Source organism: Lagopus leucura, unplaced genomic scaffold (genome assembly GCF_019238085.1).
Source record: "Lagopus leucura isolate 7727_CA_CO unplaced genomic scaffold, USGS_WTPT01 Super-Scaffold_100001, whole genome shotgun sequence".
NCBI classification, from domain to species: domain Eukaryota; kingdom Metazoa; phylum Chordata; class Aves; order Galliformes; family Phasianidae; genus Lagopus; species Lagopus leucura.
Genome location: NW_024962262.1, coordinates 102,566,489 through 102,584,047, shown reverse-complemented (window position 1 = coordinate 102,584,047; position 17,559 = coordinate 102,566,489). Strand labels below are relative to the sequence as shown.

The 17,559-nt window shown below is 42.6% G+C and overlaps 1 protein-coding gene across 1 annotated transcript; it reads right to left on the bottom strand.

Annotated features, from left to right (window-relative positions):
- Window positions 1–2,672: 2,672 nt before the first annotated feature.
- On the bottom strand, window positions 2,673–17,076 carry MFAP5 (microfibril associated protein 5). The gene is made up of 9 exons (XM_042868230.1): window positions 16,917–17,076; window positions 16,469–16,531; window positions 13,877–13,924; window positions 10,150–10,185; window positions 7,712–7,747; window positions 6,939–6,974; window positions 6,162–6,249; window positions 5,648–5,721; window positions 2,673–5,134 (listed from the first exon to the last, which is right to left on the bottom strand). The coding sequence occupies exons 2-9, from the start codon at window positions 16,527–16,529 to the stop codon at window positions 5,013–5,015; spliced, it is 501 nt and encodes a 166-aa protein (XP_042724164.1). The 5' UTR covers window positions 16,530–16,531; window positions 16,917–17,076; the 3' UTR covers window positions 2,673–5,012.
- Between the last annotated feature and the right edge of the window lie 483 nt (window positions 17,077–17,559).

The following is a 17,559-nucleotide window of genomic DNA, read 5'->3' as shown; positions in this document are numbered from 1 at the left end:
TTGATTGGCACATAGTAGCTGTGACTGTAAAGAAGGAAAGCCAAGAAACTGGCAGCCATGATGGCCAAGAAAGCAATCAAAAGACTGGGGAATATGAAAGTTGACAGACCAAAAAGGGCAAAGATCCCATCTAAGGGCAAAACAGTGAAAATTGAGGCTGTCAAATGCAAAGCCAAGAAATGAAAAGTAACCCTTGTTAAGAGGTCAGTGCATGAGAAAAATGAGCTACATTGAGCATAAGCAGAGTCTTGCTTCAGGGACACAAAATTCTTTAACTGATTAATTCGTTTTAGTCAGGCTTTGCATTTTTTCATGTAGTTCCCTCAGAGGAAAAAAATTATTAATAATAATTAAACTGTATTGATTTGAAAGAAAACTCAGCCTTTGTATGAATTATAATATTTTATTTGCTATTTCCTTCAATTCTCTTCGTCATGACTATTGAGGAGAGAGAAACAATCTCTCTCACAGCAAAATGACCAGAAGCAACAGAGCAGCTGAAAAAAAAGAATTTGTGATTTAAGATCAGGAAAATATTCTCAATTGTACCAGGAAGGCTGTGAATTCTCCATCCTTGCCAGTTGTTTCAAGCTCAGCTGATCTAGGCTCTGAGCAATTTGATTAGTTTCGGTTAGCTCTGCTTGCTGTTAACATAGTTTAATCAATGATCTTAATTGGGATCTCAGTGAGGACACATTTAAAAAAACTGTACCTTTAATGTACATTTATTCTTACATTTCAGCGGGTGAGTTCTTGTGTTTCTTCTTACTTAGAAACATTTAATACAGATATTTACTTATATAAATAATAATATATTTATAGTTTATCTCTTTCTTAATGTCTAATTTGTGACACATTGTATTTGGATGGAAAGTGGAATCTTGTTGAAGTATCCAAAAAGACAGTCTGAAAGAGCATTTAGTCACTAAATCAAGCTTTGCTCTGTGGATTACTTTTGCCAATTACTTGTTTGATATACGGTAACAGATTTGCAAGAAGTACATGCAGCTTGCATTTTAACTTCTATACTATTGAGAACCTTTTTTTAAAAGGAAATCACTTACATGAACAGCAAAATCATAGAATTATAGAATGGCTTAGGTTGAAAGGGAACATTAATGATCATCCAGTTCCACCCCCCCTGCCACAGGCAGGGTTGCCTCCCACTGGATCAGAGCCCTGTCCAACCTGACCTTGAATGCCTCCAAAGATGGGGCATCCACAATTTCTCTGTGCAACCTGTTCCAGTGCCTCACCACCCTCTGAGTAAAGAATTTCCTTCTAACTTCTATCTCCCCTCTTTTAATTTAAAGACATCCCCCCTTGTCCTATCACTATTAGACTGTGTAAAAAGTCAGTCTACCTTCTGCTTATAAGCTCCCTTTAAGTACTGGAAGGACGCAATGAGATCTCAGAGTCTTCTCCAAGCTAAACAAGACCAGTTCCTTCAGACTTTCTTCATAAGTGGTACTTCAGCCCTTTGGTCTGCTGACAGAAATACACTGCAAATACAAAAGAGCTCATGAGTCAAAGCCTGACTCCACACAGGGTCAGGCCTGTGCAGATGAGAGCTCCATTTATAGTCAGTCAGGCTGAGGTTGTTTTTATTATAACAGTGTGAAATAAGGATTCAGTAGTGCTAGCCAGGAAGAAACTCTGATTCTAGGGGATAGAGTTGTGCAAGAATGTGCACTGTGTGCTTCAGTCTTGAAGAGTGATGGGATGCTATTAAATGCCGTTTAATGGGCAAATTGGGTCACTGCCAATTTTGTTCTAGAAATACTATCTAAATGTAGTTCTCTTGCACAAGAATGGACACTGCTCAGAGTCCTCCATGCATTGAATGCTCCTTCTTTGTAACTGAAATACGTACAGTTACCATCTGATGAATTTACATGAAAGCCAAATAAAGATAACTTTCCTGATCTTCTTGACCTAGATGCATACTATTTAACATAGTAAATCTTTCAGTTTTCCATATTTCTGAGTTAAATCACAGAATCACAGAATTGTAGGGGTTGGAAGGGACCTCCAGAGATCATCGAATCCAACCCCCCTGCCAAAGCAGGTTCCCTACAGCAGGTCGCACAGGTAGGCATCCAGGCAGGTCTTGAACATCTCCAGAGAAGGAGACTCCACCACCTCCCTGGGCAGCCTGTTCCAGTGCTCCGTCACCTCACTGTAAGGAAGTTCTTGTGCACATTTGTGCGGAACTTCCTATGTCACTAGAGAACAGATTCTTTGCTTATAAAGTGAAAGTGATGTATCACAGTTCTTTTCTTACTGTTTTACCACCACACCACCTCACCGTTTTACTTGGAGACAGTAATTCTTTACCAGTAAATCATGGCACATGCTTAGTTGCAACACATTTTCAACACATATCTCAAGTTATCATTGTACTCTCCAACTATGAACTGCCAGAAAAATGTAGCACAATGATCCATGGGAAATTAAAAAAAAAAAAAATAGCTGCGGATAATTTTCTGTATCTGAAGAAAAAATAATGAGCTCCTAGAAAGACCTGCGATTCATGAGTGAAGCAGGTAGCAGCTCAGGAATGAGCTAGCAGGGATTAAAGAGGTCCAAATGGCAGATTTGGGCTGGAATCAAGTCTACCCACAAAGCTGGAGGAAATACAGCTAGACACAAATAAACTCAGACACATGAGATTTGCCAAGAAAAACAGAAAATAAACTTTCTTTTAATGTTTTGTGTATATTATACGGACTCAAGCATTAGAACAGTGTTCTCCTGGGGAGGAGCACCTCTTCCTATCCTTGCTGAAAGCAAGCAACAGAAAGATTTCTAACTATTCCCCAAATTGTATGAATACTTCTATATACTGTACAGTAGATATGTTATGCAGTTATACATCTATATATCAGCTTATATTCAACTCTAAATACAGGGTGGGGACTTGCCCTAGTCCAATTTCCAAGAGCTCCTTCTAACTTTTCATTTCCATCCTACAGGGGGGCAGGATGTGAGGAGGGGCTTCATAGGCATCCCAGCATAGAAGTCAGTGACTGCAAGTTACTTGATCAGTTTTGAGATTAAGTTCTTGGTGCCCTCCTCTCTGCACAAACGTGTATTCAGTATAATTTCCTCATCCATCCCTAATCTCTTGAGCCTAGAGTACTCAATAGGAACATCATCCTCTGTGTACAAGGGCTATGCCCTTATGTATATATATGCAGTCAGTGCATAACTTGAAATTCTTTGTCCTATAAAATTTATTAACCTTTAGAGATTTAGCCCATTTAGCCAATTTTGACCATATATAGAGCAAACATGCCTCTGCAGGATGTCCTTCCGTACATGGAGGATGTAATGCAACTTCTATCTGCATACAGCAGAAATCCAAGTATTGTGGAGAGGCTCTCATCAGTTTTCTGAGAATTCTAACTCTGTACAGCAAACTTATGTATTGTGTTACTCTGGTTGTTCAGCAGACCGCTGTTCCTGCCAGGCTGAATGGTACTTGGTTCAGTAGCAGAGTACATTGTGTTGTGATTGCGAATACATGCTGTAGCAAACTATGCTAGAGCTAGGAACAGTGCCCAGAGTTCCTTATTGATTTTGCTGTATTGAGATAGATGCTGAGATAAGGTGCTCTACAGAACAGTTAGGCATGCCACCAAAAGTCACAGAGAGTGATGAAGACTCTTCAGACAGCTCTTCACCACTTCCCTTATCTAATCTCAGAACACTGACCGTGTACCTGGAAATGTTTTCTGTGCATCTAGAAAGTGAGGTTCTCTAGCAGCCAACAGACATCCAGTGCTACCAGAGTGAATTATTTTCCCGAGGTTGGCCTGTTTCTATGCTCATACCTAGAGATATATCCACCTCCCCACCAGCACCCGGTTCTGTGCAATACAGCACACAGAAAACCTGCAGGAAAACCCAAGGATCCCCCCAGATAATGATTCCTCTACCACATCTCATTTCAGCTTGACTCCTTTCTGTGCAGAACACACCAGGTCAGGAGGTAGGAACTCAAGTGGAGATAGTGAAAGTGGACTCAGCAGCTGGTGAGTGTAGATGAAACTAGATCAAACAAGTCATCAGGACAAGCTAATTCATTGTCTCTTGCCCTGTCCTTCACCCCACAAGAAGCAAGTCCCCAGTTCTTTAAGGACACACATGTTTTGGGGGCTCTCTTGGGCTTAGGAACAGGTGTATCCATACTTCCTGCTTCCTGAAACTTGTCTGAAATGGGTATCAAGAGTTTTCTTCAGTGGAAAGGGAAGAGCAAAGGAGAGGAGAGAAAAGGAGAGATGAGAAGAGAGATCTCTCTTCTTGAGAACATAATCTTCTTGAGAAAAGTATAATGCCATATTAAATCAAGAATTCTTCCTTTTGGCAGTATTTGTGTGAGGGAGGCAATGGGCATGAAATGAAGAACTTCCCAGAGGTAGTTACAGATCATCTGCTGCCATACAATGAGGTTTGCCTTGGGTGGAGGACAGCTCATCTCCCAGTTCTGTCACTTCTCTGAGTCCAGCAGACACAGAGCAAACTCAGTAGCTGTGGAGGACTGGAGAAGGACAGTATGACTAGGAGTATCAGAACTTGTACTCACGCCATGCAAGAAACCTAGGCCAGGGCATAAAGCCTTGTGTATACAGTCTTGCATTCCTCCACATGAGACACAGCTTAGGGCATTTCCTCCATTGGAGAGGACACCCTATCTCCATTCATGTTTCTCTGCAGAGACAATACACAGACATAAGGACCTCCGGGAAACAAGCCTGCCAAGTAGAAACGGAGAAAAAAGGGGAGCATCCCACATCCTCAGCAACAGATTTAGAAGACAGTTGCAGCTACCATGACAGATAGGGAACTCTGTGCACTGCAGAACTTGAAGAAGAGGATGTGGGAGAAAGCAGAGAAGCAAGGAAATGGTGGGGGAATCACAACAAGAAAGAAGGACTTGTCTTGGGTTGTAGGCAGGGGATGATGATTTCTCTTCTCTCTCTTCTTTTTTCTCTTCTACTTTTGGTAGCTCACAGAGCATCAGGCCTCCTGTGCTGCTGCGCCAGGATCTGTTTACAAGGGAGATATGGGAGTTGCCCAGATCGGCGGAGACGTCGAGAAGGAAGGCCGGCCAGTTGGCGACAGATCTCATCTGAAAACAAAGCGCATGAATACATGCTGACAGATAATCAAAGCTTCCTTCAAACTCGTCACTACCACAAAATTTAGGAGTATATCCTTCACTGTGTCTGCAGAAACTTGCTGCAACAGCAAGGACTACATAAGAAATCTAGATTGGATCTTTTTTTTTTTTTCTTTTTTTGAATTTATGAATAGAAATACTGAGAGTTACTCTTTAACCTCAAAGGAATGTAAGTTTGAGTAAAGGCTTGTCTGGGGTTAGCCGAGCATGATGAAAACCAAGCAAATTCAAGGCACAGCCAAGAGCTCTCAAAATTTTGGTAGTATTATATCTGCCTCCCAGTGCTTTTCATGGCATGTGTACTGGATGCAAGCCTGCATTGCATTAGAGTTCCCCCAGAATTAGTCTAGGGAAAATACTGCATGTAGATTGGGGCTAGGAAATGTTAGTTTGGAGACAGTATCAGATGGCTGCAGTTGTTCTTCTATTCCCTCCCCTAGGCTATCTTGTACTGTAACTCACCTTGCATGACTTCATTTTCCTTGCAGACAATGCGAGAGCACACCTCCTTGTTTATTACGTACATGCGACGCACACTGTGAGATCACCAGGAGAATGCCAAGGACAACAGAGAAAAGCACAGTAATAAAAAGAAACAAAAAAGAGATAAGCAATAAACATAAACTCATGCTTATATTCATGATGAGTAGGCAAATCCCATATATTTTTGGAATGATCAGAATAAGGCTATCATCAAAAGAATGGTAACCTTTGTCAAGTCTTCGTGGTATGGCCGAGTGATTCACATGAGGATTACAATACAGGACACATAGTAGTAGCTCCTTAGTGCTGCTCAGATAATAGATGTTATGCTGTTTTAATTAATGACTTTAAAAGACAGCTCTGAGGGTAGGATTAACCTCAACAACTGGTTCCTTGAAAGAAGGTGTAGCTTCCAAAGGAAACAATTGTTGAAGTGGATGTGCCATTTCTGGAGGGCTTTTAGGGCTTTTCTTGGAGACTGCTGTTTTCTTACCTGGTAACACAAAGGTAGCTGATACACTGCTTTACTGGTTTGTGAACAGAATACAGGCGTGTGCAAGGGAACTGCTCCTCTCGACAATCTGAGAACACACGTAATACACAGAGGTTCAATCCAGCATCACTGGCAGTTGTATGCATTCTGGACGCATACTGTTTTACCAGGTACTGTTTTCCAGGCTTCTAGTGAAAGCTGCTAGCAACTATTTTCCATTCTCATGTAAGAGATGGGAATGTTTTAGAGAAGAGAAAAATAAGGCAAATATTTCTGATCACCTTGCTTCATAAGATAAAAGTAAGGGAAAATGAGGTACAAAACAGCCCTACTGGGAATCCTCAACACGGAAGGCATATTCTTTCAAGTGGACAGATACAAATAAACAAAACATAAACTGTAGTTGCACATTTAACATGTTCCTAATAGATCTATAGTCTTTCACTTCGGGATGCAAACTTGGACAATCAACCCCACTGACTGGGGTTAACGATGATGAGTTTTCTTGAATTTCCTTCAGACATACCACTCAGCATGCCTGCAGGGTCTTGTGTTCTGACAATTTTTCCCACCCTGGGCAAGACACCCAGTGAAAGATTTCCATTTCTACTACTGCCATTATCCAGTACTCTTAATACAAGGAGCAAGGATGAAGTGAATTTTGTCAGCAGATCTGAGGAGACAAAGTTTGGTGCTCAGCCAGCACCCATCTGGAGAGGTTACAAGGTGTGTGAAAGTGGGTCAGTAAGAAGGTGCAGGCAGCAAACTTAAACATACCTGATGAAGCTGTTGTAGTTTCAGTGTCAGACTGAACTGAAAGACAGAAAAGTAGCAAAATCAGTGTGGTTTACAACTATTTCCTCCTAATAAAACTGGCTTATTAAAAAAAAAAAAAAAGTAAAGCTCTTTCAAAAGCCCTCTTTTGTGACTTCTGATGTGAAAAAAATTTCTTTGTTACTTGCACAAAGTAAAAAAAAGTACAAACCCAGTGTGAATCTAGTGTCAGCTATTGAGCCAACAATGGTAAGAGTCTGTCCAAGCTTTAGCATAAAGCATTACCACTATTGTTCAAAATCACACTGTAAAAGGCATCCTGAATTATAATTCAAAAGCTTGAGTAATTGCCATCCATTTTGGCAAGCAAAGAAACTTGGGACTGGCTTTTACTAGCTGGACCAGCTGGTTTTTTTAAAGCCCATGACAAGAAAGCAAAATGAGGTTGGTTTTATTGTCCCCTGTTATAAACCAGTCCACCTGTACCACAGTAAAACAGTACATTTTATTGTTTACCCAGTGACAAACTGGAAAGGGACTCAGACGACTTGCCAGGTGCAAGTTTTCATCAGTGGTAATAGAAAACTCCTGCACAGTTCCTGTGTCAACCAGAAGCAAAGACAACATAAACGGACATACAGAAAAAGAGTCTCCTGGGCGCTGGGGCTCCAGTTAGGGACTTTCAGGGAACTTGGAATTCTAAGTGTTCAAGGGACTGAGTGAGGAGAGGGAAGATGAGTCTGCAACACTCAGCTGTGAAATGATAATAAACTCACCAGGACTGAGAAGAACAGGTGGGGTTACATCTGCAGCTGAAAAAAGAGATGAAAGATCTGAGATTTCAGCCCCTTCCTCCCTCCCACAGTTCTGCCAATGGCTCATCACTATTGATTTGTAGACATAATACATGTTGTTCATACATTCATCAACAATCTGATTTGTCAGATTAACAGCAGGCTTCTGTGAATACGCTGGGTTTTCTACAGCTGATGGGATGCTATAGGGCAGAGATGGATTCCATGGCACATCCTCTCTGAAGAGTTTCTTCTTGATCCTTCCACAGTATGCATTTTGAAAGAAAAGTTTTCTGTCAAGGCCTCATATTTAGCCTTCTCAAGTTCAGAAGCAGGTTAGTCACAATCATTTTGTTGTGGACACAGAAGGCATTCATCTATCCTCCTACAGACCATCCAGTCTCACAGTCTGAATGTGAGATTCACATATGTTGCAGTCATCTCACACCAGCCCCCAGGAAGATCATGAAACCATGTGAACATCATACTGTGCTTCCACTTTTCTCTGCCTGTGTTTTCCCAGTGTTTTCTGCTTGACCCATGATATTCTAGACAATGATTCCCCTGGGGCAATCTCCACAGCAAGGCTTGGCTCTCCATGCATATTTGCATGATGTAAGCCATGGCTGTCCAACCATTTAGCTTGCCTGAACTTCACTGAGTGAAGATAAATTGTCTTAGGCTGCATAAACATAGGTTGCTCTGAAAGTAATGCCTCTTATTTATTTCCATGGAAACTACAGCAGATACAACGAGCACAGTAATTCTGCTTGATAGATCAAATTCCTAGCAACAAAACAGTATTTTTCCAACATAGTCACTACCATTAGCTATGCATTTTCACCTGCGATGAACAAGAGGACGCATGCCAGTCTTGTTAAAATCTGTGCCAGTGGAGGTGACCCACTGTCACCATTGCTGAAATGCACCATTGTGCTCACATCCACTGTTTGGTTTCTAGAAATGTTCCGCAAGCGTCAAAGAAAATCAGTTTTGTTGTTGTTGTTTCTTTCTTTGTTTGTTTTGCATGGAGAAATTCAGGGACACACTCCTGCTTCTTATGCACTTCAGTGTCAGACACCATTTTGTCAGACTGCACCTCTGCTGCCATCTGTCGCACATCAACAGAACATAACAGAATACTGGTGGGAAGGTTCAACCTCTACTGTCATATCACCAACATTCACCTGTGATGTCATGGGCCAACATAATAAAACGGCAGGCATTACTTTCAGAACAGCCCTTGTGAAATATATGCTATAGAGAGAGAAACAAAAATATGAAGCTAGTAGGATATTTGACTGTATTTTTGTGATACTAATGCATCAGTCTGGCTCGATGGCGCTGGTTACAATTCTTCGTGAGTTATCAGTGTGCTCATCAGAGATTTTTAATTAAGTTTTACTCTTCCTGTTCTTCATTCTCTACAGTAGTTGCTCACAAACGTGCATACTGCCAAAAGTGATGACATGAGTAAAGCATGACTGTGAGCAAGGGATATTTATCTCTGTTACGAGAGGTCTTATAAAAGTCGAATAAATAGTTATGATCATTTCTTTTTTTTCAGTTGAATATTTGATTGCAACTCTATACATTCCATTTGAAAGTTTGCAGGTGATGTATTTGTGTCGACTGAAAATGGAGTCACAAACATAAACTGGTGATTTTTTTGGCAGTCTTGAAGCCTGCTCTCAAATTCCTGTATCAAAACAGAAAGCACGGCTGTGTATTCTCCGCTGTTCACAGGACTGTGTTTAGCCAGTGTATCAAAACGCACAAAACTATTTGCAAGAACCCTCCTGTGCCCTAATTTCTGCCCAGACAGCGCCAATCACGTACCGATGTTTGCTGAGAGCGACGAGCGGGCGCCTGGTCACTCGACGGGGAAGAGCTGCCACCAGGGGGCGGGCCACAATGCGAGCCGTGCTGGGCCGCGGATTGGACCTGCCTGAGTAAGTGCTCATCGAGAGTGCCTCCCACTTACCATATTTTTCAGCTATATTTAGCCACTCCCCAGTGTCATTCCCTATCCACATTAGCTGCAGGTGCGGCAGGGAGGACAGGTGAACCTGGTCAATTTGTCTCCCTTGTCACTTAGTCTCTGCCTACAACTTCCTTTGGAAGCTCAGGCTGTGTAAGCTTCAGATTTCATGGCTTCTTGCAGTGCAGTCAACTTCAGACAGTTTTGAGTATCTCAGGTGAAGCCAGCAATTCCTTGGAGAACAAATCATTAGCTACCTTGATTCACTTCCCTGCATGGTGCACAGAAAAGACTCTCTGAAAGCTGTAAATTCTGGAAGAGCACTGCCAGATGTCAAAGGTGAGGAAGAGGGGTTTCTTAACATCTGGGGCAATAAGTAGGAATAAAGGTGAACAGGGAAATAAAAGAAGCTTGAAGTTGCTGAGAGCTAAGTACTTACCAGGGGTGCTGATGAGAGAGCTTGTCTGAACATCACCTGGAAAAGAGAGAATGTCACAGAATCACAAAATCATAGGGTTGAGAGAAATCTCTGGAGAGGTTCAATATAGTAGATAACACAGGAAAGCATCCAGGTGGGTTTTGAATATCTCCAGAGAAGGAAACTCCTCAACCAATCTGGGCATCTTGTTCAAGGGCTCTGTAAACCTTACAGTGAATAAGTTTTTTCTCATGTCCATATGGAATTTTCTATGTTCTAAATTGTTCCCCCTGCCCCTTGTGCTGGGCGACACTGAAAAGAGCCTGACCTCATTCACTTGACTCCCACCCATTAGATATTTATAAGCACTGATTTATAAGCACTGATAAGCACTGCAGGCCCAGGTCTGCCCGCCTTTCCTCCTAAGGGATTCTCCAGTCCCTTAATGATGTTTATAGCCTTCCACTGGACTGTCTCTTTAAGTTCCCTATCTGTCTTGAAATGAGTAGCCCAGAACTGGACAGAATACTCTAGATGTGGCCTTACCAGAGCAGAGCAGAGAGCAAGGATATCCTCCTTTCAATCTGCTGGCCACATTCCTTTTAATGAACCCTGGGATATCACTGACCCTCTTGGCCACAAGGGTGCCCTGGCTCATGGTCAGCTTGTCCACCAGGACACCTAGGTCCTTCTATGTCCTGTGAGAGTTTGTCTTTACTTTTGCTGTTCCTTACATGACAAGCTATAGCTAGCTTGAATTATCTTGGCCACTGTGGTAGGCTCAGGAGACTGGGATTCAATCCAGTAGGTACATAAATGTAGTGAACTCATTCCATCCTTATCCATTGCTTTCCTCAGTGACTGAACTGGAATTGGAATGCTTAGTGTTCATGTTTGGCTGTATGTGGGAATACAGGAAAAACTGTTCAGAGCAGCAGCTGTGGAGCAAGATAAGCAGCACGAGAACCAAGGACACCTTTAGAGAAGAAAGAAAGACTCACAACTCTGATTGGATAAGCGCCTGTGTGAACAGTTGAAGAGTGTTTTATAGAATGCTCTGTTAACATGTATAAATAGAGTAGTGCTTAACAATAAAGTAGACTAACAGTTTTTAACCATATTGGTGTGCTGTTGTGTCTCCAGTGTGTTCTGAGAGTCCAGAGATTTCCCCACAGCTGTAGATTACAGAATCACAGAATCACCCGGGTTGGAAGGGACCCCAAGGATCATGTAGTTCCAACCCCCCTGCCTAGCAGGGCCACCAAACATACACATTCAGATCAGGTTGCCCAGGACCCCGTCCAACCTGGCCTTAAACACGTCCAAGGACGGGGCATCCACAACCTCCCTGGGCAGCCCGTTCCAGGGCCTAACCACTCTCCTAGTAAAGAACTTCCCCCCAACATCCAACCTAAATCTTCCCTCCTTCAACTTAAAACCATTTCCCCTAGTCCTGCTGTTATCAGCCCTTTTGAAGAGTTTACTCCCCTCCTGGGTGTAGGTTCCCTTCAGGTATTGATAGGCTGCAATGAGGTCACCCCGCAGCCTTCTCTTCTCCAGGCTGAACAAGCCCAACTCCCTCAGCCTGTCCTCATAGGGGAGGTGCTCCAGCCCCCTGATCATCTTAGTCGCCCTCCTCTGGACCCTTTCCAAAATCTCAATGTCTTTCTTGTACTGAGGGCTCCACACCTGGACACAGTACTCCAGATGGGGCCTCACAAGAGCCGAGTAGAGAGGGACAATCACCTCCCTGTCCCTGCTGGCCACCCCTCTCCTGATGGAGCCCAGGATCCCATTTGCCTTTCGAGCTGCCAGAGCGCACTGCTGGCTCATATTCAGTCTCTCGTCCATCAGGACCCCCAGGTCCTTCTCTGCCGAGCTGCTCTCAAGGACCGCTCCTCCCAGCCTGTACAGGTGCCTGGGGTTCTTCCGGCCCAAATGCAAAACCTTGCACTTTGCCGTGTTGAACCTCATCAGGTTCACCCGAGCCCAGCCCTCCAGCCTGTCGAGGTCCCTCTGAATGGCATCCCTTCCTTCCACCGTATCAACCGCACCACTCAGCTTGGTGTCGTCAGCAAACTTGCTGAGGGTGCACTCAATACCCTCATTGATGTCATTAATAAAGATGTTAAAGAGCACCGGTCCCAAGACAGACCCTTGGGGGACACCACTTGTTACCGGCCTCCACCTGGACATCTTGACATCTTGACGTCCCTTGACATCTTGAACAAGGGGGTGGGAGTAGATAATCCTTAATGGTCCCTTCCAACTCAACCAGTTCCATGGGGGTTGCTTCAAAAGTAATGCTTCCTACTTTGTTTTGGTGGCCCATGACACCAGAAGTAAATGCTGATGGTATGGCAGTAGAGGTTGAACCTGCCCACCAAACTTCTGCTATATTTTGTTGTGTGGCAGATGGCAGCAGAAGGGCATTCTGACAAAATAGCATCTGACATGGAAGTGAGTATGAAGCAAATGTGTGTAATTGAATCCTCAGTGTTGGAAGAAATTGTACCCACTGGTATTTATTGATACTTGCTGAATGTTTCTGGAGAATGAACAGTGAATGCTAGCACAATGAGGCAGTAGGTGGTGTGTTTCAGAAGAGGTGGTGTGTTTCACATCAGACAGTGATGTGATAGACAAACCAATGTTCTTGACAGCATTGCAAATTTTTATGAGTGAAGCATGTAGGCTCCTGTTCATCACTGGTAAAAATGCATAGCTAATGGTGGAGGCTATGTAGAAAAAGAGTGTTTTGTAGGTGAGAATTTTGTCTGTCAAAAAGTATTATTGCTCTCTTAGTATCCATTGGAGTTTCTATGGCAATAAATAGGAGGCATTACTTTTGGAGTGAACTATGTATGATCCTATGGTGTTACACTAAACCCTTACTGAACTCTGGTTTCATATTCCAATTTCTCAGATATGGCCATGGTAGGCATCATGATTGGAAGAAAAGTCTTCTGAAACCAAGGCACTGATGGCTCCTGCAACGGTAGGACAGGCAGCTGGAGTACTCACTGCACGTTAGGAGCAAGGCAACTCTGAAGTCTAGACTGTAAGAATTCATCAGCAGATGAGTTTCTCTGAAGGGCAACAGATGGCAAACTGAGGTAGTGATGGAAGGACAAAGTGTGAAGGAAAGGGGAGCTTGGCTGACACATTTTGGACTGGCCTCTGAATTGTTTTCCAAAAAGGGTCATAGCTGCAAAATGTCTAAAGGCTTACTCAGTTGCTTCAGTATGAAGAAAAGTCAGGCTCTTGTGGTCCCTCTAAGTGCTGAAACATGATGCAACTATACATTTATTTTATCTTGTTATGTCAGAGAAATGGAAGAAGTAAGGTACAAATGGATAAAGCAATTTACCCCCAACAACACATTCAGTGTGAAAACCAGTTAATATTCTTTCACAGCAGTCTTGCAGATAAAGTATATCACTTCCACACCATTTTGCTCAGGATTTTCCTGAGCAGTGGTGAAGTTGCTCCAGCTTCTCACTGCTTTAGAAATGTGATCTTACAGCCTTTGAAGTAACTTCATGCAAAGTGTTCAAAATCCCAACATTACTTGTAAGAGCACATAAGATTTAGCAAGTTATTTTAGAAGTCTTCCTTGAAAGACAAGTTACAGTGTCAGAGGCCAGGAAACAAAGAACAGCATTTGCAACTAACCAGGCTGTAGCTATATAGGACAACAAAGTCACATTAGCATTCTTTATTATATTAACATGCCAGTAATATTTACCAGTTTCACTTTCCAGTTCTTGTCCGTTGACCACCCATGGAAACCAGCCTGCAAGAAGAGGAGAGTGAAGAAAGAAGAGGGATTTCTATAAGAAGTCTTCACGAAGTTTGTTATGAGATGCTTATTTATTCAGGAGACACCACCCACTGCTGATGGGAGAAATGCTCTTCCCTCTGCCTCAATCCCCCCCTGCTGGCTGGTTTTCTTCTTTAAAGGCATTCAGATACAGTGAATCCTGATTCTCCATCTGCTGCTTCCACCAGAATTGAAGTCTGGGCAGAGTAAGAGACTGTAAATACCACCAGATCTACCTGACTATGCACTTCTGCAACACTCCTTGATGTATTTTGGTAACAAATTGCTCCTTGCCTTCCTGCTGAGGTCGGTCAAAATCTCTATGTTTTAGAGAGAAAAAAAAAAAAGGAATCTGACTCATAGAAAATGTTTGCTTGGGGTAACAAAAGTTGTGTACATTGACACAGTAAGCAACGGATTGCATGCCTCTTTTAGAAAATAACTATCTGGTCCATCATCCTCCCTGAGTACTGAGCAGAGCAGATCTTTTCCACACTCAGGAAGACTTGGCTGTGTGTGTTGTGTGGCAGAGAAGGAATTGAACTGGACTGCTCATTTATCCAAACATAACGGGTGAAAGAGCTGCTTCCTTCTGCAGCCAGGAATATGAAAATATTTCCTGCTAGACACAGAGAGGGAAAATGTTTGCATACTTGGGGATGGGTTGAAGGAAAGAGCTGGCAGGAAAAAGACAGTGATCTGGGGCACTGCAGGGATGTGTGCAGGACCAGCCCAAGGCACGGTACATAGTGCTACATCTTATGGACTTAGCCTTTAGCTTTCTACTGGGAGTACTGCATGAGTAAAGACCATCTGGTCTGGGGTTTTATTCTTAGTCCTTCCTCATTCCAAGAGCCATTACTTGCAGAATGCAGAAGGACTCTTGGGATTTCTATTTAATCATATTCTGTGGCATAAAGGGACTATTCTGTTCCACACCCAGCTGCCAGCGAGGGCTCAGCTGCTGATTGTTGATCCAGGGAGAGCCAGATACATATAATTTACGTACACAGGGTAGTGGAGCTCCATACTTTTCCAGTTCTGGCTGATTTCTTAATGGTAATAAGCATTGGCAAAAGATCTTTACTTTCTTGATGGTTTCTGATAAAAAGCAAGGACTTGGGTTCTTACCTAAAACCAATTTTTAATTTTGAAAAGACAGTTTTACTATCTTTTCTTCCCCCTGCAAGATGACTAGAAAACTGGATCAACTCTAAAATGAGAGGACACGAGTGAAGTAAAACCTCAGAGTACAAGGACAAAAGAGGTGAATTTTTAGACAGATTTTCAATTATTTCAATCTGTATTTGTTCTGGTAATCAATTCACATGCTTTATAAATGCTTGTATTTTATTGTCCAGGTTGCAGTAAATTCACCCTTGAGGTCTGACAAAACTGCAACCCTAACTCACCAATTTGTAGATGAACCAAAACTGAAAAAGACAATGAGAGACCAGATGTTGGTTACTGTTATTGTCCAAGTTAAAACAGAACTCCTATACAGAAAAGTAAGAAATCCTCATTTAAGGTCTTCTGTGCATCACAGACTTTTTCTTTTTACCTTCAGGGGCCAGCTCTTGGATGCCTCTCCTCCTAATTCACAGTCACAACATAACATCCTCTTTGAGATAACTACCATGCATATTTACAGGAAAAAAAGTGTTATGGGAGCAAAACTGAGCTCCAATTCAATCCCTATGTAGTCACCAAAGAGAGGAAGTCCATCTCCAGCCATCTCATACAGCACAAGGGGATGAGAGTAGATTGGAATGATCTGATTTGGATGTAATAGGTGCAATAATCGCTCTTTTACATGCAGTCTTTCTGAGGTAGAACTTTCTCCATTCACTGGAGTTAATCTTTTGCTGTCTGTCCTGACTCTGATGTCTCATGCTGATCTCTCCTTTTTTTTTTTTTTCTTGAAATTTGATCCCACTTGAATTTTTGCCAAAGATATACCAACAAAAGGATGAAGCAACAAAACAGAACAAAACCAAAATAAAGTGGAAGCTAGGTTTTCAAAACAGAAACACAGAGATGGACAAAATTTACTGGCAACGAGAAGACCTGTCTAAAGTGGGGGTGCTCCAGCAGTAACCACTGGTGACATTAACCTTTTCACAATTACAACAGAATACATTTTGTGGAGTATTGGGAAATGCTCTGCAGATCGTGCAGACACAGGTTGTCAGCTATATGAAATGCAGCACAATCTATAGGATAATGCACTGCTAATTCTCTTTCTAAACTCCAGACCTGGATGTTCTCCTTACTCAAACATTCCTATAGTGCAAGCTTTGGATCTCTGTCTCATGAATCCCATTATTTTCTGGGGGTTGAACCAGTCCCTAGTTCCTAAATTTTTTCTTACAGCCCTGTATCTACCTTTTTCTTTCCTTCCCCTTCATCATCCTTCTACATATCTCTCTCTCTTTAGAGCATTGCACTTTAGTCTCTGCAGGACATTCTATGCAGCCAGGGTGAAGAAGAAATACTCCCCTTGGAGTACAGACTCACCAGCTGGGGAAAAGGAGAAAGCTAACAGACACAGTGCTGTAAGGGTTGCAGAGGTCTTCATCCCTGTGGAGAGGAGGAGAAAGGGGTCAGAAAAAAATTAAAATGTGAGCAGAGATACTCTCCCTTGTAGCCCAGAAATTTTGCTTGCTGCCTCCATTTCCACCTCAAGACCATTTGTTCTTTCCAGCCTCTCTCCCACCTGTCTCCCTTCCAATCTGACCAGTTTTCCAGACATTTCTGAAACATTTTGGACTGAATGTAAAACTCCATCTGCCTTTTCCCTCTTTCCACCTTGTTTCAGCTTCCATCCCTTTTCTTATTCAGGTCGCTAAGCCCCCTCCGCATGCAACCCCAACATGCAAAGAAGTTATCTTCTTCCTCCACTCTCTCCCACTTTAACATTGTTTTGAGGTGAATTGAGAGAATACATAGGATTCCCATCACTTACTGCTGCCCTTGATCTCCGCTTGTTTCAGCAGCAGATGCTCTGTCTTTCTCCTTTAGCAGTTCCCCCCACTTTGGCTATTGGGAAAATCAAATGCAACCACACCCAGAACATGCTCTACTTTTGATTGTCTTCAAAATACAATTTCGAGGGAGGAAAAAAAAAAAAAAAAAAAAAAAAAAAAAAAAAAAAAAAAAAAAAAAGGAAGAAAGAAAGAAAGAAAAAGGAGAAGCCAGTGAGATGCTGGGATGTGGTGTCATCATGCAGCTGGAATGAGAGGGGGGGTAGCGTGGAGCAGCAGCCCACACCCTCATTCCTGACTTTATTATACTCCAAAGGAAAACTGCTCCTCCCATTCCCCCAGGATGGCCCAGCACCAGAGACGGATTCTTGTGCAGACGTTAAACATTCCCATTTTGCTTTGTTCCTTTCATGCAGTGCTTTCGCTCTCCCTTTTCTCTTCTACACGAAGTCCCGTTTTCCCACTTAGCTGTTCCCTCGATACTGTTTTTTGACCGTTTCCCTGTCTCGCCCTTGTACACCAACAGTATGCAGTATGCATATATTTTCCGAAACAACATGCTCGGCTCGCCACGGTGACAGGATGGATTCTAGTCTTCCCCCATGTTCCCCAGCATTGTAGTAT